Consider the following 23,584-nt stretch of genomic DNA (forward strand, 5'->3'; position numbering starts at 1 on the left):
AAACGGCGGGTCACAGAGACAACTCTCTGACCAATCAGTGGTCTGCAGTGTGTAGACATCACGTTTTAGTATCTGGTCCCCAGTCCTGGAACCTCAGCAGAGGTGATACCAAAAAACTAGTACCGAGTACCAGATGCCAAGTCCTTTCTTGTAATGGAAACGCAGAAAGGCCGAGTCGAGTTGAGTGGAGCCGATCTGGTACCATGTAGTGGAAACGCAACAATAGACCTGAAAAATGTAGGTCAACATTGATGTCCCAATTTGACGCATCAGCTCCAATTTGACTTGGGAGTAAAGGCCAAAGTCAATTCCAAAAGAACTTGTCCAAGAACTTCCCAAGTTGAACCTACAGTTGCAATCACAAATATTCAAACCCCCAAAGACTTTAAGGATTTATCAACTGAAGTGTTTTCAAAGTGTAACATTCTTCTTTGGATGACTTCTATATGAGTTGAGTGATATGTAAAATCACCACAGAAAATGCATGATATTGTATTTGTGTGTTACAGTATATGTTTTTAATGTAGCCATGCCACAATTATTCAACCCCTATAAAATATTGTTGTTTTTAAAGCTTTCTGGCAGTTTTTTATGGCCTAAAGTGAAGTTGAAACATAATTAAGCCTTGGGTAACTATAAAGATTCTTCAATTGCTTCAATTGTGAAGATGAGTTGCAATCATGGGAAAGATAAATGAGTTTCCACAAAAGCTAAAAGAGAGGAGATTTTTCCATCAAATCTGAAGGGCCTTGGATATAAGAACATTTCCAAAAACTTTTCACAATCCAAGGGACACTTTTGGGAGCATTTTATGGAAATTTAGAACTTATGGAATAGCTGCAATGTACCTGGCCATGGAAGAAAGTCAAAAATTTCATCAAGGGCTCTTAGCAACGTAGTCAGGACGACTAAGAGAAATGCCTGTATCACTGCGAGTCACCTACAGGATGACCTCATGAAGTGTCCCAGTGGCAACTATAAGTCAAACAAGAACTTCATGGCTGGACTCCAGGATGCACTCCACCTGTTAACATAAAGAACATCAAATGTTGACTAGAATATGCTGGAAGAAATTTGGATTAGACTACAGAGCTGTGGGAGACAGTTCTGTGGCCTAATGAAACTGTACTGTTTGGAACTGACCGAACTGGAACTCTTGGGACATATGGAGTAGTATTATGTCTGGTGTGTGAAATGTCAAGCCGATAGACCAAAGCACACCATCCCTACAGTACAGCATGGAGGTGGGTCGCCAGTGATGTCGGGCTCTTTTTTGCAGCAGGATTGGCAACGTTCTGGCAGTCTTTATCATGGGCATCATGGTTGATGCCCACTGTTGACAAATTAAAAGCTTTGTGATCATTGGACTTTCCAGTAAGACAGTGATCCCAAGCATACCTCCAAGTCGAGCAAAGTTTGTCTGAGAAAGAGATCCTGGGCTGTCCTGGCCTTCTCAGTCACAAGATTTGAATCTCATTGAAACTTTTAGGTGGGATTTACTGAAGGCAGTTGCAGCATGGAAGCCATCAAACACCACTGAGTTAGAGGATTTTGCATGTAAAGAATAGGGAAAGATTGAGATCAACATGTGTAAAGAGGCTTGTCAGCACTTACTGAGAACATTCGTTACAAAAAAAGCTGAGAACTTAAGCTGAAGGGCTGAATAATACTGCAAATGCACATATGTTAAAAGAGTTACATTTTTCCTTCAAACGTCAAATTTAAGTCAACTTCTGTCATCGAAAAAAACTCAAATATCTATCAATCAATACTTTTTTGTTTAATGAGGCTTTTTGTCATTTATTGTCATTATCTCTCATCTACATCACTAAAATGTATTTTGAGGTGAGGGGCTTAATATTTCTGATTGCAACTGTAGATGAGGATCAACACATTGTCCATACTGAGTGACATTTATAACTATAAATGTGTGTGACCATGTAATAATGTAATGTGTAAAGTAATAATGGAGATATCTGAGTTCATGGAATTGTCACCAAACACCACACAACATGAATTTCATACACAAGTAGCAATACTTATGTCTTTTCAAACACAAAACTGACCACAGAGGAAAGACTTAATCCCTTAGTAAATGCAAAAAAGAAATAATGATTTATTCAAAAATAATCAATCCAGATACAGCTCTAAAATAAAAATGAATCCTCAAAAAAAAAAAAAAAAAGCAAGAAAGGAAAAACAGTGATCGCACTGGTTTGTACAGTGAAAAAGTCTCTTCTTTCAGTCGGTATTAAATGATTTTAGTGTATTTCATCAACTATCTAGGCCCTTGACAGTCTCCTTGAGTGAGTCTTCACCCTCCACTCTTCCTTTTTAAAACTTAGTCTATCAGCCTATTTCAGCAAACAGCAGATTGCACTTCCAGCTGATAGACATGACACCCAGCTAAGCTGATACTCCATGTATAGGAAAAATGAGAGATAACACAGTTAGGTGAAAATAACCCCAATGAGGATGTGCATAAAAATCTCAAATCAGTGAGGCCAAATCAAAGCTTATGATTACTGACATTAATTACAATGCTGTTGTAACCCTAATTTGTAGAGTGCAGTGATTATGTTTAATAGCCACAGCTCAGGGTGGTGACATGTGGAATGAAAAAAAACATTTTAATTTTTTCTTCTTGTTTTCCAGGTTATCATTGCACTGAGGGATCAATTTGCTCAGGTCTTCAAACCTGGCATCATCATCTGGGTATGAAAAAGTCTTCCTCTCCTTTGCTCTTTTGTTCAGATTAATTGACCAAATGGTCTAATGATGATATTGTTTAAGTACTTAGATGCTAAAAATGCAGTTTTCTATTAAAAAGCCTATTCAAAACAAACAACATATTAAGGCACCCAGCTCTCAGTAAGACCTGTACATTTCAGCTAAAAAAGGGAAACCAGTGGCAGTACCGTTTGAGTTGTTTGGGCTGCGTACACACATCACTATAGTTTGCTGGCTTGGCTTTGAACTTACGCTGAAGGCAAGCTGGTTACATATGTGAGATTTTGATTGATGTGTTTGTTTGCAGGTTTCTGTCTGAGTTTAGGGTGTGTGTATATATCAAATTGCAGATCTGTTCCCCTCTTCTTCCTTCCAGCTAATGCAGGGTTTGGCTTGGGTCAGCTCCACAGTTCTGCTAAAATTTATGCTGTCCACAGTCTTTGGTGCCTCTGATGATGTAAGTTACCTTAACTGTAAAACTTACCTAACTCTAAATGTCTATCTTTATACCATGGACATTATGCCATGCCACCCGTTTCAGTCTTCTGTTTCAGGGTAGTTGTAATGTTGCTTCTGGTTTAATGCCATTAATGTAATTTTCTAACTAATACTGTTGTTCATAGCAAGTGAAATTTGCAAATATCAGAAACTAAACTATGGCATCCTGTGGTGTTTTAGAAGATGCTTACGGAAAATTCAATATGAAAACTTGAGGTCATTGTCAGAGCTTTTAACTTATTTTCAACTTAGTCTATGAAGTTAATGGTCTTTACCTGCTTGCTGTCAAATATTTGATGGTTAAGTTGTCGTGGAGGCATAAACGATAAAGAAATTCGTGGAGAATGGATTGGTTGTCAATCAGGCCTTCCTTTATAGTGCACAATTAGAAACTGACAAACGAAGCTTCGCCCTCTCTCAGAAGTCAGTTCTGACCTGTCCAGGAAGTCAGTCTAACTTATAGTAGCCTGTGCTAAGCTTAAATGTGAACTTGCCAAACAGGTGGATTGGATGGAGGGGTTTCGTTGAATATCCTCTACGTTCACCAGACCTCACACCACTAGATTTTTTTTTTTTATGGGTTAACCTAAAAGACAAAGTCTATGCTATGAGACCTGCAATAGTCGCTGAATTGAGAGCAGCCATTGAACGTGAATGCACGCAAACACCAAGGAAATATTTTCGTGATGTGTGCGAATCCATTGCTTGGTGTTGTCAGCAGTGTCTGGACCAGAACAGATCTCAGTTTGAGAACAGGCGGTGACAAAACAATAAAATGATGTTTGTAAATGCTACTACATTTTGAAAATTAAATGAATTTTAATAAAACACCTACTTTACAATTATTGAAAGTGTGTATACATTTTTGGGATACCCTGTGTGTCTATATATATGTGTGTGTGTGTGTGTGTGTGTGTGTGTATACACATTCAAGTTCAACTAGTATTTTGCTGCTACGACTGTGCGTTTAATCATCTCTATATTGTTTTGTTTTTCCAAGGCCCACATCAGCGGCTTGATCAAGTCTAAGTTCACAAGTTACAAGGATTTCCACACTATGATGTACACGTGTGCAGCTGAATTCGACTTCATGGAGTTCGAGGTAAAAAAAAAAAAAAAAAGTCTGTCCATTCCACCTTACATTTCTGCTCAAGCTGCCTCACACAGTATGATGAGAACTAAAATACCAGCCTCCGGGTGGGTTTTTGTCAACCTCTCATCAAACCTTTGCCTTCAAAATGACACTTTGCCTCTAGTGGAGATGTCAGAAATAGAAAATACATGCTGTTTCATATCAAAGAGGTAGGGATAGGCCTCAGCATACAGGAAGCCACATCCATGGAATAGGAAGAAAACAGCTCACAACACAATGTGATGTCATTTTGTGAATCATTCTGGGTGACACAGCATTTTTAGGCCCGAGCCGAGTAAAGCCGGCGCAGGGCCTATTGAGTCTGCAGTGGGCGCATGGGGACAAAATCAGCAGTGACGCGGTCGCCATTCGCCACTGTCACCACTCTCACACATATTCACATTCACGGCACTGAGACAGACATGTGGGGGAGCTCGACAGCTTTCAAATAAGGCCAAATATGTGGTTGCCATAGAAACGGCTATATTGTTCTTGCTCAGATTCTTATTTTTCTCCTGCTCTTTGAGCTTAATTTTGACCCTCTGAACATTTACGAAAACTCACCAAATTTTGCCTAAAATTCAGAAGTGCGAGAAATTGAATTTACATATAGGTTTCGTAGAGGTCGCTAAAGAAATGTTGCGGCAGCGCCCCCTTGAAAAGTGGAAATGCATTGCGCCAATGGGAGCTCGTCCAACATAAAGTTTGTCGTAGAGCCACAAAAATTGGCACACAGATTCATCATGAGGAGACAAACAAAAAATATTATGGCCACGCCCCTAAACCAACCCTTAGTCGGCCATATTGGATTGAAATTTCCAAAATGCTGAGTCAGCGTTTTCGCTGACTTTGTATTTTAACTATCTCCTACTAAGCCATTTGGCCGAATGAGCTCAAAATCAGTGTACAGTATCTAGAGAAGTGGGACATCAAAAGTCATCCGAATTTTTTGAATCGGTGTCACCGTTTTTGTGCGACGAGGTTACAAACTTTGCGAAGTTTTTTCGAAAATTTGCCATCTCAAAAATTGCTTCAGCTCAGACATACAAACACCGATTTGGCTGAAATTTGACTCAGACGTCCATCTCCCAGGCCTACACCCATTTATTGAAAGAAATTGAAATTTCGCACTATAGCGCCCCCTACAAATGTACATTTACAAAAATGACATCAGTTCGGACATACGAACACCGATTTGGCTTAAATTTGACTCAGACATCTGTCTCCCAGGCCTACACCTATTTGTCAAAAGAAACTGAAATTTTGCACTACAGCGCCCCCTACAAATTTTTTTTATATTTTTTTATTTTTTTATTAAAATTGCTTCAGTTCGGACATATGAGCACCGATTTGGCTCAAATTTGACTCAGACGTCTATCTCTCAGGCCTACACCCATTTATCAGAAAAATTTGAAATTCGGTGCCATAGCACCCCCTACAATTTTACCTTTACAAAAATTACTTCACATTAGAAATACAAACACCAATTTGGCTCAAATTTGAATCAGTTGTCAATCTCCTAGGCCTACACCCATTTATCAAAAGAAAATGACATTTCGCTAAATAGCACCCCCTACAAATTTACCTTCACGAAAATTGCATTAATTCAAACATACGAACACCGATTTGGCTCAAATTTGACTCAGTGGTAAATCTCGCAGGTCTACACACATTCAAAGGAAGAAATTCAATTTTAGCTACATAGCGCCCCCTACAGATTTACTTATACTACAATTTCTTTAGTTTGGACATAAAACCAAAGATCTGCCTCAAATTTGAATCAGTTGTCAATCTCCCAGGCCTACACCCATTCATCAGAAGACATTGAAATTTGGTGCTAGAGCGCCACCGGCTGAACGATGGACATACTTCTACTGGACGTGCCTGTGGCGAGGGCCTTTAGATGTCGCTTGCGGCTTTAATTTTTTTTTGCATTTGCATGTTGTGAATGTCAGGATGTTTATATACTTCTTTTATAAAATGAACACGCCCTGTCTCATCCTCCTTGCCTTATACATGCATCTGTTTGTGTGTCTCAGACTGTCATACGTTACCTCAAGACAATGCTGCTGCCAATCAATGTTCTTGTGGCTGCTCTCATTGCCTGGAGGGTAAGTGTTCTTTTCTTATATTTTTGACAAAACAACAGGCATAATGAAGTATATTCAGAAGCAGCTCATCGAAGTATTCATCAAAAGTATTGCATATGATGAGTTGTATTTATTCACAATATCAAATAAGAAGCTGACAGTATGGAAAAAGAGTAAACTGAATGATATTAAAATGTAGTTTGACTTGTATTTCATTGTAGACAGTATGAGCTCACCTTATCACCCCGCCCCCCAAAGGGGAGGCTAGGAGCATTGTTTTTGGTTTGGTTTGTTTGTTAACACTCCAGCAGCAAATTTTTTATGAATTTTTTAAATCTTTTTTTTCCCCATTTACTTATAATGGGCGAAATTTCTAGTGCCTGTAGCAGCGAAACGGTTGGTTGAATTCATACCAAATTGGGTTTATACCCAGAGCTCATCACCATAGTTGAGGGTGGGAATGTAGATCTACTGGTAAATTGAGAGCTTCACCTTTCAGTTTAGCTCTGTCTTCACCACTACGGTTTAGCATCCGTATCACTGCAGATGCCGCCCCAATCCACCTGTCAACTTCCCGCTCCATCCTACCCTCACTCGTGAATAAGATCCCGAGATACTCCTCCACCTGAGGCAGGACTTCCTCCCAGACCCGGAGTGGGCACTGTACCCTTTTCCGGCTGAGGACCATGGCCTCAGACTTGGAGTTGCTGATTTTCATCCCAGCCGCTTCACACTTGGCTGTGAACTGTCCCAGCGAGAGCTGGGGGTCACTGCTCAATGAAGCTAAGCGGACCACATCATCCACAAAAAGCAGAGACAAGATCCTCCCACCACCAAACTTGACCCCATCCCTTGCCCAGCTGTGCCTAGAAATTCTGTCCATGAAAGTTTTGAACAGAACCGGTGACAAAGGGCAGCCCTGGTGGAGTCCAACCCTCACCAGGAGCAGGTCCGACTTATTACCAGCTACACAGACCTGGCCCACACTCCTTCGGTACAGGGACTGAATGGCCACTGGCAAGGGGCCATCCACCCTGTACTCCTGGAGCACCCCCCACAGGATGCCCCTGGGGACACGGTTGTAAGCCTTCTCCAGATTCACAAAACACATGTGGACTGGATGGGCAAACTCCCATGCCCCCTCCAGCACCCTAACAAGGGTATAGAGCTGGTCCATGGTTCCACGTCTGGGAGGAAAACCGCAGTGCTCCTCCTCAATCTGAGGTTCAACTACCAATCGTACCCTGTTCTCCAGTACTCTGGCGTAGACCTTACTGGGGAGGCTGAGGAATGTGATCCCCCTATAGTTTGAACACACCAGAGATGTGGACTCGAGTCATTAATTTGATTACTTTAGACTTGACTTGACAAGATGTAAAAAGACTTGCAACTCGACTTGAACACCAATGACTTGTGACTTCCCTACGTCATGTTGCAACCTTGTCCGAGTGCACCACGGACGCTGTATCAGCGTTTCCGCTGGTAAGGATTTGCTGTGGTGCAGCGCCATGGCAAAATCCTTGCCGCGACACCAAAAAAAAAAAAAAATCATCACCTTCGCATTAGGCTTATTATACATATGCATAATAGGCCAGGACAAATGTCCTACCAAATGTCCTACCCCCTCAAATTAAAGTTTGCGAAGATTCAGGAGGTACAGAAAAGGTGAGCTTCACAAACATAGAGTAATTAGTAACGCTGTTAAGTTTCACTTTTACTTCCGCATCACCCTGTATGAACACACACACACCCCATTATAAGTGTTATAATTAGTATGGAAACCGGCTGACAAACCCTACCCCACCCCCTGTTATAAGTATTATAATTAGTACAGAAAGAATCCTCACTAACAGCATTTACCACTTGTGTTTGGCATGATAGACCCAAACATTTCATTAATGTGAAATCTTTGTATCAATGGTAGGGGGTTAACAAGTAATTATTTTTTCCGTGTTTTATGTATGCAAGTAAAAGACCAATGGAACTGGTCATCCATGGCGACAGATCTCATATTAACCCTTACACTTCCATGCGCAAAAGACTTTTATTTTGCACAATTCAAATTAGCCGTGTTCACTGAAGCATGAAAACTGACCCAGGACACTGGTGTCAATCAAGGGAGAATTACATGGTCAAGAAACACATATGACCAGATTTTCAAATTGTCTTCGCATTTTGGTTTTATGTGTTTTTTTTCTTAGAGTCTGCTTTTTTCTGATGTACCCTGTATAGAGGCAGTTGATATGCTGACATCACCACTCGCATGGACATGATGACATCAGCTGGATTCATGTCAAAATAAGCTATAATACATACAAGGGGCGGGGTTTGTTGTGCCTGGCACCACTCGTTTCATTTGTTAGAAGAACAAACCCTGCCCAGTAGCTGCATCTAGGAATGTCACCCGAAAGAGTGTTGCACTAGAAGGAAGTGTGTGCTGTATCCTGTGTTTCAGCTGGTTTTCAGGACAAATGGACGTTGGGTCGTGCATGTCGAAGATGAAGACCATCCAGACTGTTAGCAGTAAAAGCAACCTCTGTGATGGTCAGAGGCTGCATCGACATCCAAATGGCTTACCAGCAATACCAGCAATGTATTTGTGAAGGAACCATCAATGAAAATTGAATTTTAGAGACATAAGCTGCTATCAAGTCCACATGTTTTTCCCAAAGTCTGGTACCTACATTATGGCCTCATAGTCATATAGTGCTTGTGCTGGACTTTGTACTGTGAGGTTTCACTGTACATCATGAAGAGGAGATTCAGACAGTAACTACCAATGACGGAAACTCAAGGCTTCCAAAGAAATTCAATCAGGTCTTAGGTTTTACTGCATTTTAGAAAGTGTCCAAACATTTCTGGAAATGGGGTCATATACAGGGTGGGGAAGCAAAATTTACAATATTTTGAGGCAGGGATTGAAAGACAGTGTATGACCAATTAGTTTATTGAAAGTCATGAGAATTTATTTGCCACAAGAAAATTTATATAATAGAAAATGTTTTTATTCTATGTATCCTCCTTCTTTCTCAATAACTGCCTTCACACTCTTCCTGAAACTTGCGCAAGTGTTCCTCAAATATTCGGGTGACAATTTCTCCCATTCTTCTTTAATAGTATCTTCCAGACTTTCTCGTAATAGTTTTGCTCATAGTCATTCTCTTCTTTACATTATAAACAGTCTTTATGGACACTCCAACTATTTTTGAAATCTCCTTTGGTGTGACAAGTGCATTCAGCAAATCACACACTCTTTGACGTTTGCTTTCCTGATTACTCATATGGGCAAAAGTTTCTGAAAAGGTATGGATAATAGTGTTAGGTATGATTATGACATCAATATATGTTTGGTTTCAAAACAACTGACGTAGTGCCTGCTGAGAAAAAACAGCTAAATGTTCATTGTAAATTTTGCTTCCCCACCCTGTATGTTGTATAAATTTTAGCTTTGAGAAATTATGAATATGGCAATATATTCTTGAGTCATATTGCATGAACTATTAAAAGTGGAAAACATGATGAGGGTAAATAATTTGAGAAACTGCCAGCAAGTACAGTATATGCTCTAATCTCATTACACCTGCCTCCACTAAGCTAAGAATACATGAGGCGATTAGACAAAGCATAGCATGCAGTACATGAGCAAGCTGCTAGAAACATCTTCATACACAGAAGACTGCTTGTCTGAATAACGATAAGCAAAGGGAATCTTTAATGTGGTTGAGGTAATGTATCCTCTTCATGTCCACGTGTAGACTATCCAGGAAATAATCCACTTCCAAAGGGTTGGTGCAAGGACTGCTGACAAGACTGATGATGCTGATGAAGGTGTAGGGTGAGCGTCTTTGCTACATCTAGTTTCACTTGACCTTGTCACTTACCAAATGCTTTAAAATGAAATATGAATGGTTAATGGTCTAATTGTTCTCTGCTTTGTTGTAGATTTGAAATGGCTGCAAAAGGAGAGGTAAGTAATGAAATCCCCTTCTTGTATTTTTCCTCAGTAAGAGCTTTGAGACATTTTTACGCATTTGCTTAATTTTTCTGTTAAATTTTATAATGCCTCCAACCACAGTGAAAGCTACTCAGTGATTTTTGTCCCTAGGTGAATTTCATCCCTTTTCTCATCACTGTGAAATGAAGCAGTGTCTCTTCTGTGAAATCTCACTGCATTGCCTTTTGTCAGCTGTCTCGGCTGCCTCGTCCATTTTCTCTTAATATCTCTCCCAGAGCAGATGAAAGTTCTGATTTCCACATCACAGTCACAGTGCCTACAAGTTTAAAAAGTTTGCTAGATAACTGCTTTAATGCCCCGGTGTAGGTAGTGTTTTTGATTTTGCCTAAATTGGTCTCTTTGCAGCTGGTGTATCACAGTCTGCAGCTGGTGGCGTTTGCTGTCCTGGCCATCCTCATCATGCGTCTTAAGCTCTTCCTGACACCTCACATGTGCATCATGGCCTCACTAATCTGCTCCAAACAGGTCAGTCTGGTCCCTTGATGAAAGTATACAATGAAAGCTAGGAAACACTGCATACTGTGTCTGTACAAATAAGCTTTTTTGGGTCATTAAAGTTTCACATTAAAACAGATCATTAAACATATTTCAGGTTACAGATTTATTCACCTCAACCTGTCCTCTGCTCTCTTCTCTTTCATAACCTGTGAGTTTGTTTCAGTTATTTAGCTGGTTTGGGGAGAAGTTAAAGCACCAGATTGCAGTATTTGCTGTGTTGGCTGTCATGGCCATACAAGGAGTGGCCAACCTTCAGGGCCAGTGGGCCATCATTGGAGAATTCAGCAACCTTCCCCAGGAAGAGCTTTTAGACTGGATACAGTACAACACTCAGCCTGGCAAGTAGTGTTTTGTACTGCACTTTATATTAAGTATGTGATTGACTGCTGTAATTACTGGTCACTGTTAGGATTCCATCAGACATGACCCTGCTGCTCTGCTCTGACTCCTCATCCTACTATATAATACACGTTGTGTCCCATCGATATTGCAGCACAGGAGGGCATTTGTACGGATTTTCCTCAGCCTTCACAGGCCCGATTGCTGCCAAACTTGCCAAATGAATAGAAACATTACCTGACTATCTACTAGGCACAATTTTATGTCCGTATTCAAATGTTGTGAAGTATGCTGGGCAATTTTAGCCTCTCTCTACTTTGAATTCTTCATCCCTGCTGCCATACTCTATTTTTGGAAGTGGTTATGCTGCCGTTCAGGAAATTTCTACTGCTAGCAGATGATGCTACAATGTGAAGGCTGCAGTTCACTACCGCTGTATGAATTTAATCATGTTTGACAGGCCAAACAAATACATGCTCTTCCCGTCATGCCTCACATTGGCTCAAATTATTACCTGCACAGTGCATGATTAAATGGTAGTTTACAAATGGATAGTGGTGACAGACAAATTCTACTTATCATGCTATCGTACAATGGCACCACGGGTACAATGCCACTAGTAAACTGAAAGCATGAAGGATATCAGGTTAATCTGTCTTCATATTTAGTCTTTTGATTTGGATGGAGAACAGAGAACTGCAGAAGGAAGAGGTTTATTTTCAAATTCTGCCCAGTTAGTTTCAGATCCAGATTTAAATAAACCCTTCAAACTATGTTTTCAGCTCAAGTCCAAAGCATTTTAGTGCTAAGTACTTCAACATCATAGATGCTGCCTCCCACTGGTTGAATCTCAGCTAATACAGTTCAGCTTTGCTGTTTGCTAATTGGTGTTAGGTGACATCCTGTGTGGCAGCAACTCATGGAGCTTCACCCACTGGGAAAAGTTGGTATTTTGACAAATTATGAATAATGAACAACTTACCTTCTTCTTGATAGTTCTTCTAGGTTCAACTGGACTTGTTTCACTCTTTTGAAATGATTTGTCTCATCCAAGAGATTTCTTTAGTTCTGAACTGAACTGAAGAATGATGGCCTGGGCAAATGAAAACTTACACAGACAACTACCGTAAATTCCGGACTATAAGCCGCTACTTTTTTCCCACGCTTTAAACATTGCAGCTTATACTCCGACGCGGCTTATATGACGATTTTACCGGTACCACGGCTTGGTGCCTCGGCTCGAGGTGCCGGTGGTGCCGCGCCGCACCTCGGTGGTGCCGCGGCACCTTGGGGCCAATGCTAGGTGCCAGGTGGCGTGGCACCACAGTGGTGCCTCGGCTCGAGGTGCCACGGCACCACCAGCACTTCGAGCCGAGCGGTGCCATGGCACCCGGCACCGAGCCGTGGTACAGCAGTGCCACAGCTCGGTGCCAGGTGCCATGGCGCCGTGGGACCATGGTTCGGTACCACAGCTCAGCTCGGTACCACGGCTGGGTACCGTGGCATCTCGTCCCTACTGCACGTCGTGCATAATGTTAAATGAAAATGATATTACAACAGATGTAATTACTTGTTTTTAATCTTTATATTTTAAAAATAAATTAAAAGTCCTACTCTAACGAAAAACAAAAATTTGTTCACTTTCAAGTGTCTTTCAAGTCATTTTAAGTCTGTGAATCCACAGCCGGCGCAAAAGCAAGTCAATCCCGTATCGGCACGAATCCAAAGGAAACCCCGGTAAGTCCACCTACAAAAAAAAAAAAGAAAGAGAAAATGTGCTTTTATTACTATCCTTTTATTGCCTCGTTTTTTGTCTTTTGTTTTTTAATCATCATATTAACAACGAATCAACCTATAGATATGACAGCAAGCTCACACATATCATACCCTTTTACATACAGGGAATAATTTCATTTAAACTCAAAGAAAACCTTCATCCAATTACCGTCCAGTTTTGACGCAATGAAAAAAAAGGTTCCACTCGGTCCCATAGACTCCCATAGAAGCCAGGCTTCAACGGGGAAATGCATTGACCATAGATCGTATGAGGAAACAGCGCAACGGGAATGTATGAGAAGTGAACAACATTGAGTCTGATGATTTGTGATAAAGCTGATTCTGAACGAACTCGTCTGTGAGATGAACGTGTTTTAACACGTGTAGTCAATGAAATGTCAACACAACCAAACATATTTAACCATTTAATTTTGGTAATGATAGGGGAAGCCGGGCTTCTCTTGCAGTCTATGACAAATCGCCACTGGTGGACACCCGTGGCTTATAAACCGGCACGGCTTATACATGTACAAAATTGATTTTCTTTCTAAAATTAGGGTCTGCGGCTTATATTCAGGTGCGGTCTATAGTCCGGAATTTACGGTACTTACCTTATTACAGAGCCAACTATCCATTGCAGCTTTCATAGACAGCATAACACATGGCTTCACTGGATTTTTAATTTTAAAACACAAGCAAAGAGTGGGCACCCAGTCCAGAAGGGAGATGGATTGCAACTAGAGTTAGTATTTTTACTTTGTAAGATGTATTTCAGAAATATTTAAAACTTAACAGGAAAATGTCTTTTAACGCCTGATTTCAAGAATGCTGAAAAATCTGACCAGCACAGCTACATCAACTTATATAAAACATAATTAAGTATTTTTACCAATGCTATTACAAAACAATTTTTATTACTACTGGATGGTGGCTGGTTAATGTGTAAATGTTGTTGCGAGTGGAGGAATCAGTATCTGTCCAGTCAGCTGCTTTGGTGCAAGCAGTAAGCTATGATAGGTATTGTTTGTAGCTTATCCACATATAAATATGTCCCATGAGGAATTTTCTCTCTTCAACTCTGCATTTCTCCTTCAGAACTGATTTATTTAATCAACTTTGTTGTCAAACAATAAGTGGGTTTTAACAAATACAGGTAATTGAGTCTGTACCTTACGAGATGGTACCCCATCAACAAACAACGCTTAACATTGAATTCACATTGTCTGTCAACATTTGGCTATATACCCCATGATAGAGAAGTTATGGCTATCTTGCTAGGTCGGATCCTATGGCCTTATACTATGCTGTTGGGGCTCAACATCATTTATGTTCATTTACAGCTTAGTTTATAGACAGTCTGAATAAAGGGTTTTTTTCATAACCACCTAAAAATATTGGCACTTAATGTATGTATGTTTATATTCAGATTCTGTATTTGCTGGAGCTATGCCTACCATGGCCAGTGTGAAGCTGTCTGCAGGTCGAGCCATTGTCAACCACCCCCACTATGAAGATGCTGGTCTGAGGTCAGTCTATCTTTTCCACACTGCTGTGACAGAAGAGCTTTAATTTCAACTAGAAGCCAATGCTTATATTGTATAACAATAATTTTTCAAAAAATGATATATACACGTCACATTAAATACCACCAAGACTAAATCTTTGTGTTTGCCTAGAGTAAATCTTATATTGTCAAATCCAGTGAGTTGTGCCATACTCTGTTTTCTCCTGCAGGGAGAGAACCAAACTGGTATACTCCATGTACAGTCGCATGTCTGGTGAAACAGTGAAGAGAAACCTGATGAAGCTGGGAGTAGACTACTTCATCTTGGAAGATTCCTGGTGCACCAGGAGAACTAGGTACTTTAAATCCATCAGTGTCATTATGTCATTATGGTCTAGTGATAGGGTACACTCTGATAGGAGGGTCAAATTAAAGTCAGGAGCACTTCAGCATAAAAACAGCTGTCCTGGAATAGAGCACTTCCACATTACTTCATTACTCTATTCTCCCAGGCTTCTGAAGTTTGGGTATCCTGTGAACATAGGAGTTGTAAACCAGAACATCATAGACCTATTTTGGGACTCCATAAAATTTAGCCATTGCGCATTAAAACTATACAAGACTCTGGTTTCCAAATGTTCTTGTTGATAAGGCTGACTACAGTACAGGCCAAAAGTTTGGACACACCTTCTCATTCTTTGCATTTTCTTTATTTTCATGACTATTTTCATTGTAGATCCTCACTGAAGGCATCAAAACTATGAATGAACACATATGGAATTATGTACTTAACAAAAAAGTGTGAAATAACTGAAAACATCTCTTATATTCTAGTCTCTTCAAAGTAGCCACCCTTAGCTCTGATGACTGCTTTGCACACTCCTGGCATTCTCTTGATGAGCTTCCAGAGGTAGTCACCTGAAATGGTTCCCCAACAGTCTTGAAGAAGTTCCCAGAGATGCTTAGCACTTGTTGGCCCTTTTGCCTTCACTCTGCGGTCCAGCTCACCCCAAACCATCTCGGTTGGGTTCAAGTCCGGTGACTGTGGAGGCCAGGTCATCTGGCGCAGCACTCCATCACTCTCCTTCTTGGTCAAATATCCCTCACACAGCCTGGAGGTGTGTTTGGGGTCATTGTCCTGTTGAAAAATAAATGATGGTCCAACTAAACGCAGACCGAATGGAATGGCATGTCACTTCAGGATGCTGTGGTAGCCATGCTGCTTCAGGTTGCCTTTAATCTTGAATAAATCCCCAACAGTGTCACCAGCAAAGCACCCCCACACCATCACACCTCCTCCTCCATGCTTCACGGTGGGAACCAGGCATGTAGCATCCATCCGTTCACCTTTTCTGCGTCGCACAAAGACATGGCGGTTGGATCCAAAGATCTGAAATTTGGACTCATCAGACCAAAGCACAGATTTCCACTGGTCTAATGTCCATTCCTTGTGTTTCTTGGCCCAAATAAATTTCTTGTTTGTTGCCTCTCCTTAGCATGGTTTCCTAGCAGCTGTTTGACCATGAAGGCCTGATTCACGCAGTCTCCTCTTAACAGTTGTTGTAGAGATGTGTCTGCTGCTAGAGCTCTGTGTGGCATTCATCTGGTCTTTAATCTGAGCTGCTGTTAATTTGCGATTTCTGAGGCTGGTGACTCGCATGAACTTATCTTCAGCATCAGAGGTGACTCTTGGTCTTCCTTTCCTGGGGCGGTCCTCATGTGAGCCAGTTTCGTTGGAGTGCTTGATGGTTTTTGCGACTGCACTTGGGGACACATTCAAAGGTTTTGCAATTTTCTAGACTGACTGACCTTCATTTCTTAAAGTAATGATGGCCACTCGTTTCTCTTTACTTAACTGATTGGTTCTCGCCATAATATGTATTCTAACAGTTGTCCAGTAGGGCTTTCAGCTGTGCATCAACCTGACTTCTGCACAACACAACTGATGGTCCCAACCCCATCAATAAGGCAAGAAATTCCACGAAATAACCCTGATGAGGCACACCTGTGAAGTGGAAACCATTTCAGGTGACTACCTCTGTAAGCTCATCAAGAGAATGCCAAGAGTGTGCAAAGCAGTCATCAGAGCTAAGGGTGGCTACTTTGAAGAAACTAGAATATAAGAGATGTTGTCAGTTATTTCACACTTTTTTGATAAGTACATAATTCCACATGTGCTCATTCATAGTTTTGATGCCTTCAGTGAGGCTCTACAATGAAAATAGTCATGAAAATAAAGAAAATGCGAAGAATGAGAAGGTGTGTCCAAACTTTTGGCCTGTACTGTACATGCTGCTTCATGAACAGTGATGCATTTATTGAACATTTATCATTTATATCATAATATTGTAATTTTCTCACCCAATTCTTCTCTGTACACTGGCTATTATTGTGCAAAGGATAAAAGGCAATGAATTGCTTAATAATAGCTAATATCCTGGACAAATAGATATATTTTTTGTTTGAGATTATCCTCCTAACATGGTTTACTTCTCTTTGTCACTCATTTCTGATTTCCTTTTCTTTGCTACCAGACCAGGGTGCAGCATGCCAGAGATCTGGGATATTGAGGATCCCCAAAATGTTGGTAAAATTCCTCTGTGCACCCACATGTCCAGGAACTCACGGCCCCATTTTAACACCGTCTTCTCCAACGACGTGTATAAGGTACTCAAAATCCCCAAAGTTGCCAAAGATCTCAGATAACAGCTAGCATCAAACTGATTTCCACACAGCAGGACTAGCCCTGCAGCAGGTGCAAGTGTTCTTTGTCTTTTCACCGATACTGACTACAGCTTTTTACTTCCCGAATCTCCAACCCACACAACTGGTATTGAAGGATGGAGTCATAGTGGGTTGAATGCCGTTGACCGTGATGTCCTTGCAGTTTTCAATATTTAAGACCTAGGGAGACTTGACAGTTGTCCCTGAATCTGCATCCGTCACTGAGCTAAATTCCCATTTTGCTCCCAGTCAAAGCTGAAATTTTAGTACATTTCTGTACTGCATTTCTATAAGTGTGTTGGATTGGTTCTGTTTCTTTATGAAAAAAAAAAAAACATGTTCATATCAGTATTGTTTTGTCTTTTTTTTTTTTTTTTTTTTTTTGAGCTTAGTAAATCCTTTTTCATCAGGACCAATTTGTGATGTCCACATCCTGTGAAGCAATACATTTTGTGAACATTTTGTGTGTCGATCTATGAACAGATTCTCAGTAGTACAATATTTTTATAATTTATTTGTGTGAATATTTTTATGCTGTCAATTTACATTTTAGAGGAAAAATGTTTTTTGGTTTTGGGAATAACATGGAAAAGTTCTGTTATTGTGTTGTTTTTTTTAAAAATCCTTTTCTGACTACTTCAGTAGTCATGACCAGATGGAGTTCAAGGGTTTGGTTGGACATAAATCATAGTGTAGTAGTTGTTAGTTGTGTGAGACACAGCCCTGCAAAAAAAACTTGTCATTCACCTGGATTAATCAGCACACAAGATAAAACTAGATTCCACTGTATTTGTGATCAGCTATCTTTAAAAAATTGACAGTGAGGATGTCACATGGTCAGTTTGCTTGCCGCTTCTTCACCAGTACAACGGACTGGAGTAAATTCGAGATTTCAGGATACCTGTAGTTTACTGTAGTTTACTGTAGTTACTAAAACATTCATCACAATCACATTTGAATTGAATGAAGTTGCTGGGGTCTGACTTACTGCCGGCAATGCGAACCAGGCTCCTGCTTCAGTCATACAGGGACCGGGCTGCCCTTAACAAAGGGCCCCGGACCCCATACTCCCGAAGCACCCCCCACAGGATACCACAGGGGACACAGTCAAACGCCTTCTCCAAATCCACAAAACACATGAGTCTCACATGCACCTGTTCCAGGTGCATGTGAGACTCCGGCAGGGCTGCCCTTTGTCACCAGTTCTGTTCATAATTTTTATGGACAGAATTTCTAGGCACAGCCAGGGGCCGGAGGGGGTCCGGTTTGGGGACCACAGGATTTCGTCTCTACTTTTTGCAGATGACGTTGTCCTGTTGGCCTCATTGAACCTGGACCTTCAGCGTGCCCTGGGGCAGTTTGCAGCCGAATGTGAAGCAAGTGGGATGAGGATCAGCACCTCCAAATCCAAGGCCATGGTTCTCGACCAGAAAAAGGGGATTTGCCCTCTCCGGGTCGGCGGAGAGTCTTTGCCCCAAGTGGAGGAGTTCAAGTATCTTGGGGTCTTGTTCACGAGTGAGGGAAGGATGGAGCGTGAGATTGACAGACAGATCGGTGCAGCGGCTGCAGTGATGCAGTCACTGTATCAGTCGGTTGTGGTAAAGAAGGAGCTGAGCCGAGAGGTGAAGCTCTCGATTTACCGGTCAGTCTACGTTCCGACCCTCACCTATGGTCATGAGCTTTGGGTCATGACCGAAAGGACAAGATCCCGGATACAAGCAGTCAAAATGAGTTTCCTCCGTCGGGTGGCTGGGCGCACCCTTAGGGATAGGGTGAGGAGCTCAGTCACCAGGGAGGAGCTCGGAGTAGAGCCGCTGCTCCTCCACATCGAGAGGGGCCAGCTGAGGTGGCTTGGCCATCTGTTTCGGATGCCTCCTGGACGCCTCCCTGGGGAGGTGTTCTGGGCATGTCCTGCCAGGAGGAGGCCTCGGGGAAGATCTTGGTCACGTTGGAGAGACTATGTCTCTCGGCTGGCCTGGGAACGCCTCGCGGTCCCCCCGGAAGAGCTGGAGGAGGTGTCTGGGGAGAGGGAAATCTGGGCATCCCTGTTAAGACTGTTGTCCCCCCCCCCCGACCCGACCCTGGATAAGCGGTGGATAATGGATGGATGGATGGATGGATGGATGAAAGTTGCTGGGGTTGAAATCAGAGGAAAAAAATGCTTCCTCTTGTTTCAAATCAAAGATCCAGATATAAAGACCGATGACTTGACACAGTTGGACACCACTCTGAAAAACTGGAACCACTTATACTGGAAAATACAGGGGTTGGACAAAATAATGGAAACACCTTAAAAAATCAACAAAATATAATTTGATATGGTGTAGGTCCGCCTTTTGCGGCAATTACAGCCTCAATTCTCCGAGGTATTGATTCATACAACTTGTGAATTGTTTCCAAAGGAATTTTAAGCCATTCTTCAGTTAGAATACCCTCCAACTCTTTTAGAGACGATGGCGGTGGAAATCAACGTCTTACTTGAATCTCTAAAACTGACCATAAATGCTCAATAATGTTGAGGTCTGGGGACTGTGCCAGCCATACGAGATGCTCAACTTCATTAGAATGTTCCTCATGCCATTCTTTAACAATTCTAGCTGTATGGATTGGGGCATTATCATCTTGAGGTGAAGGTGTTTCCATTATTTTGTCCAACCCCTGTAGGTGCTGTAGCACAAAAACAGCTGTCTGCACTGAGTGTTGATTTCAATTCTATATCCTCATTCAGGTGTGTTCCCCATGTATCATGTATGTTCACATGTATTTTCATATCTTTAACAATAGCGTTCTCTAGCATCACCACTCTCAAAATGGGGCTTGAAAATGGTTCATGGAACGCTGCCATAGATTGGGGTTCAGCAAAATAATTTGCAATTAATTAAATGTTGGCATAACTAAAAAAAGTGCACAACAAAGCATGAGAACCACAGTGCCAATATAACAAGCTTTCAGAGGTCATGGCTCCCTTTTTACAGTAGTTTGGGGACAGTAAAAGCTGACATATTGTGACATATAGCGTAATTCTGTCACAGATCATTTAAACACCATGTGCAACATGCCAGCATCTGGCTTTGCTCCAGCTGGCATGATGGATATATTTTTATGTCTGTCCACTTCATCAAATGATCCAATGCTCAAATTAGCCAAACACAAAAAATATGATGACCATTACTTTGAGTTTGATTTTATTAAGAATGAGGATGGAAGACCAAAATGCATCACAAGTCTTCAGGTGCTTGCTACGTGGACATGAAGCCAGCCAAGCTAAAGCGGCATCTCATTACAAAGCATGCAGACTCTAAGAAAATCATAAAGATTTTTTCCACCGAAAGTATATGTGTATGAAGTACATGCGCCAGAAGACATGAATGGTGAATTTGGCCACAATATCAGAAAAAGGATAGATGGCTTCTTATTTGATAGCTCAATGCATCCCAAAAAGTAAAAAGCCACACTCAATCGGACAAGTTTTTCTTCCAGCAGCAGTGGAAATGTATGAAGTTGTGCTTGGGACAGAGGCAGCTAATAAACTAAACGTCATAGCACTTTCAAATGACACTGTCAGGAGGAGAACTGAAGAACTTTCAGCAGACATTCAGGCACAGCTAGTGGACAGACTGTGTTTATGAGAGCAATTTTCTATTCAGTTGGACGAGTCAACAAACTAAGTTCATTATTACCAGACGGGTCTGTTTTTAGGTATAAATGTTTAAAATGTTAATTTAAATGTTAAAATGTCAGTAGTGGTTCAGTCAGCATGACAATAATAATGGGGTGTATGGAAAAATTTCTCCCCATGAGGGTCCCCAGCCCTAAAAAGTTTGAGAGCCCCTGTTCTTGCACCACATAGGCTACTACACACTAAAAGATGCAAGAAAGTGTTAGAATTCGACTCTATTGTCAGTTCCATTTCAAAGACTCCAGTTTTGAAGAAATCTGTACATCAGTGTTTAGTCCTACTCAAAGCTCCACCCACTAACTACAGGAAAACAGCTTTACAGGACAAACATAATCAAACAGTCTATTCTAATAAGTTAAAAATTAAATGTTTAAGCAGGGTGTTTTTGTGATACTATACATGTCTGGTGATGTGGCGAATTTTGAATATTTTGCATAATTGTTCTAACCCAAGCCAGTGCTCCAAACCACCTTTCTGGTGTCACTCAGAAATAGGGTTGAAGATGGACCTGTGCAGTTTAATTAATGAAGAATTACGACCCAAGAAGAGCATTTACAATTACCACAATAATTACAGAGACCACAAGGAAATGTTTTAAAATGCAAAATTCCATTTTAAAAAAGCAAAATATCACTACTTTAACTTGATCGTACTTTTGAGCCAGACTAATCTACAGGTATCTCAATAACCATGTGTTTACTCAAACACCTACTGGTAAAGAAGCAAAGACAAATGTCACTACCATCAGCTAGTTTAAATATGGGATATAATCTAGTATTCTTCTAACTTCAGGTGAATGACATGTCTTGCTGCAGTGCCGTATCTTATGGTTTATGCCTACTGGAAATGATCAAATGTTCTTATTAGCTAAGCTTTCTTCGTACTAATTCATGAACTGTATTTGAAAATGCCAAATACAACATGTGAATTTACAAAAAAAAAAAAAAAAAAAAATCAGTCAGATATGTAAAGTAGATATGTGTAAATGTATTGGGGTTTTTTTACCATTTAATTTTCAATTGTTGTCTTTTGCCAAAGGAAGTGTTGTTAAAGCTGCATAATTTGGGCTACTGTAGCACATACAGGGCGTGTACATAGTGTTGAAAATCCATTCATTTTGAGATTTTAGTAACATCTAGTCAAGTCCAGATGGTGAGTAGCAGTGACTGTATTCATGGTAGCATTAGCATCTTTCTGCAAGCCAAATTTACTAAGAACAGTTTGTATATTTAGCAGACTCACACTTAACTGTAAATAGGTTTTCCAAAAGACTGAATAATCTAGACATCTGTAGCTTTTACTGTCCACAAGTGTCCTTTACACCCACTTTAAGTTGTGTAAGACTTTATATCTTCAGTCTTTATATGTCAAGTTTAAATTTTATTTAAACTATTTCAGTACTTTTGACAAGAAATCTGCTTCACTCAACAACAGGACTGAACCTTCGGAAGTAACAGTTCCACATCACACAGAAACTAGATCTTATTGTTTTTGCTTCATTTTTCCATTTGAACCAGACGATTCAGGTCCGCGTTCCAGGTCCCAGTTCACAGCTAAATTTGTGGAGAAAGAAACACGTGTATATTCTCTCAGAAGTTATGTATGAGGAGGGGGGCTTGGAGTGAAGATTCACTTTATGGTGTTATGCAAAGATGTTCAAACATTACTAATGCTGTCTTAAAATGTTGACTTACCTTAGGCCAGATGTTCCCCAAGGCCATCTGCTGCTGAACACAGTCCAAACATGTTTAAAGCATGAGATTATGAACATAAAGTGAATGACTTTCAGTGCTGACAGACTCACTCAAAGAATCACTGGAAATAGACATAGAGATAAACTCACTAGCATAGCCACAGTCATGCTGATGACACAATATACAGAGGCAAAGCCTGGAAACCATGAATGACCATCTTGACAAAGATAGGTTGTGTATGACAGGGTGAATCATTGGTTTAATTTATAAGATACCTTGATCATGATGATTTAGCAGTCTCTTCTACATTAACTGATTGCTCACCACTGTCCAATGTATTTAAAAAAGTAAATATTCTGGTATTAAACTCGAAAACTGGGTGTTCACCTGCCAAACGAGTATTTGAATAGTTGACCTTTCAGCCCAGTCCCAGTTAGTAGGCAGACTGTACACTGAAGTGAGATTGGTTTGATAAAACTGTAACAGGTGCTTTAACAAATGATATCTGTTTCCTTTAGTGTGTTTCATTTCCAAGCTATTTTGTCATATATTACTCGTGAAGAGTTGATCTTTTAAGTCAAGTGCCCATTTTCTAGGAAGCGTGACCGTTGTCCTACTTTCTGAGATATTTTGTCAAACTCTTCATTCCTGTTACATGTGTTTCAGATATCTTTTATATTTGTCTATTTTGTCTGTATTTAAATAAATAAAATGTCCCTACAGCACTACTGCTTTTGTCTTCAAACTGAACTGAACCACACTTAATTGCATGAGAATGACACATTCACTGATCACCCAAGAGAGCTAACATCTCCATCTTCAAGGGAAATACTGGACTTTTCTGCTTTACTGTGAGCTGCTTCACAAGAGTTTAAGACTGATCTGTTGTGCTTGACCCCAACCCC

At 40.8% G+C, this 23,584-nt stretch overlaps 1 protein-coding gene across 1 annotated transcript in view; it reads left to right on the top strand.

The window, feature by feature from the left end:
• The window catches only part of dpy19l1l (dpy-19-like 1, like (H. sapiens)), a 57,152-nt gene extending 39,079 nt beyond the window's left edge, over window positions 1-18,073 (top strand). The window contains 11 exon segments of the mRNA XM_030157619.1: window positions 2,656-2,715; window positions 3,107-3,187; window positions 4,229-4,330; window positions 6,400-6,471; window positions 10,206-10,285; window positions 10,393-10,417; window positions 10,811-10,930; window positions 11,127-11,301; window positions 14,505-14,604; window positions 14,813-14,938; window positions 17,117-18,073. Of these exon segments, the coding sequence (XP_030013479.1) occupies window positions 2,656-2,715; window positions 3,107-3,187; window positions 4,229-4,330; window positions 6,400-6,471; window positions 10,206-10,285; window positions 10,393-10,417; window positions 10,811-10,930; window positions 11,127-11,301; window positions 14,505-14,604; window positions 14,813-14,938; window positions 17,117-17,288 (1,113 nt within the window). The 3' untranslated portion in view covers window positions 17,289-18,073.
• Window positions 18,074-23,584: the final 5,511 nt, after the last annotated feature.

Source organism: Sphaeramia orbicularis, chromosome 16 (genome assembly GCF_902148855.1).
Source record: "Sphaeramia orbicularis chromosome 16, fSphaOr1.1, whole genome shotgun sequence".
Taxonomy (NCBI): Eukaryota; Metazoa; Chordata; class Actinopteri; order Kurtiformes; family Apogonidae; genus Sphaeramia; species Sphaeramia orbicularis.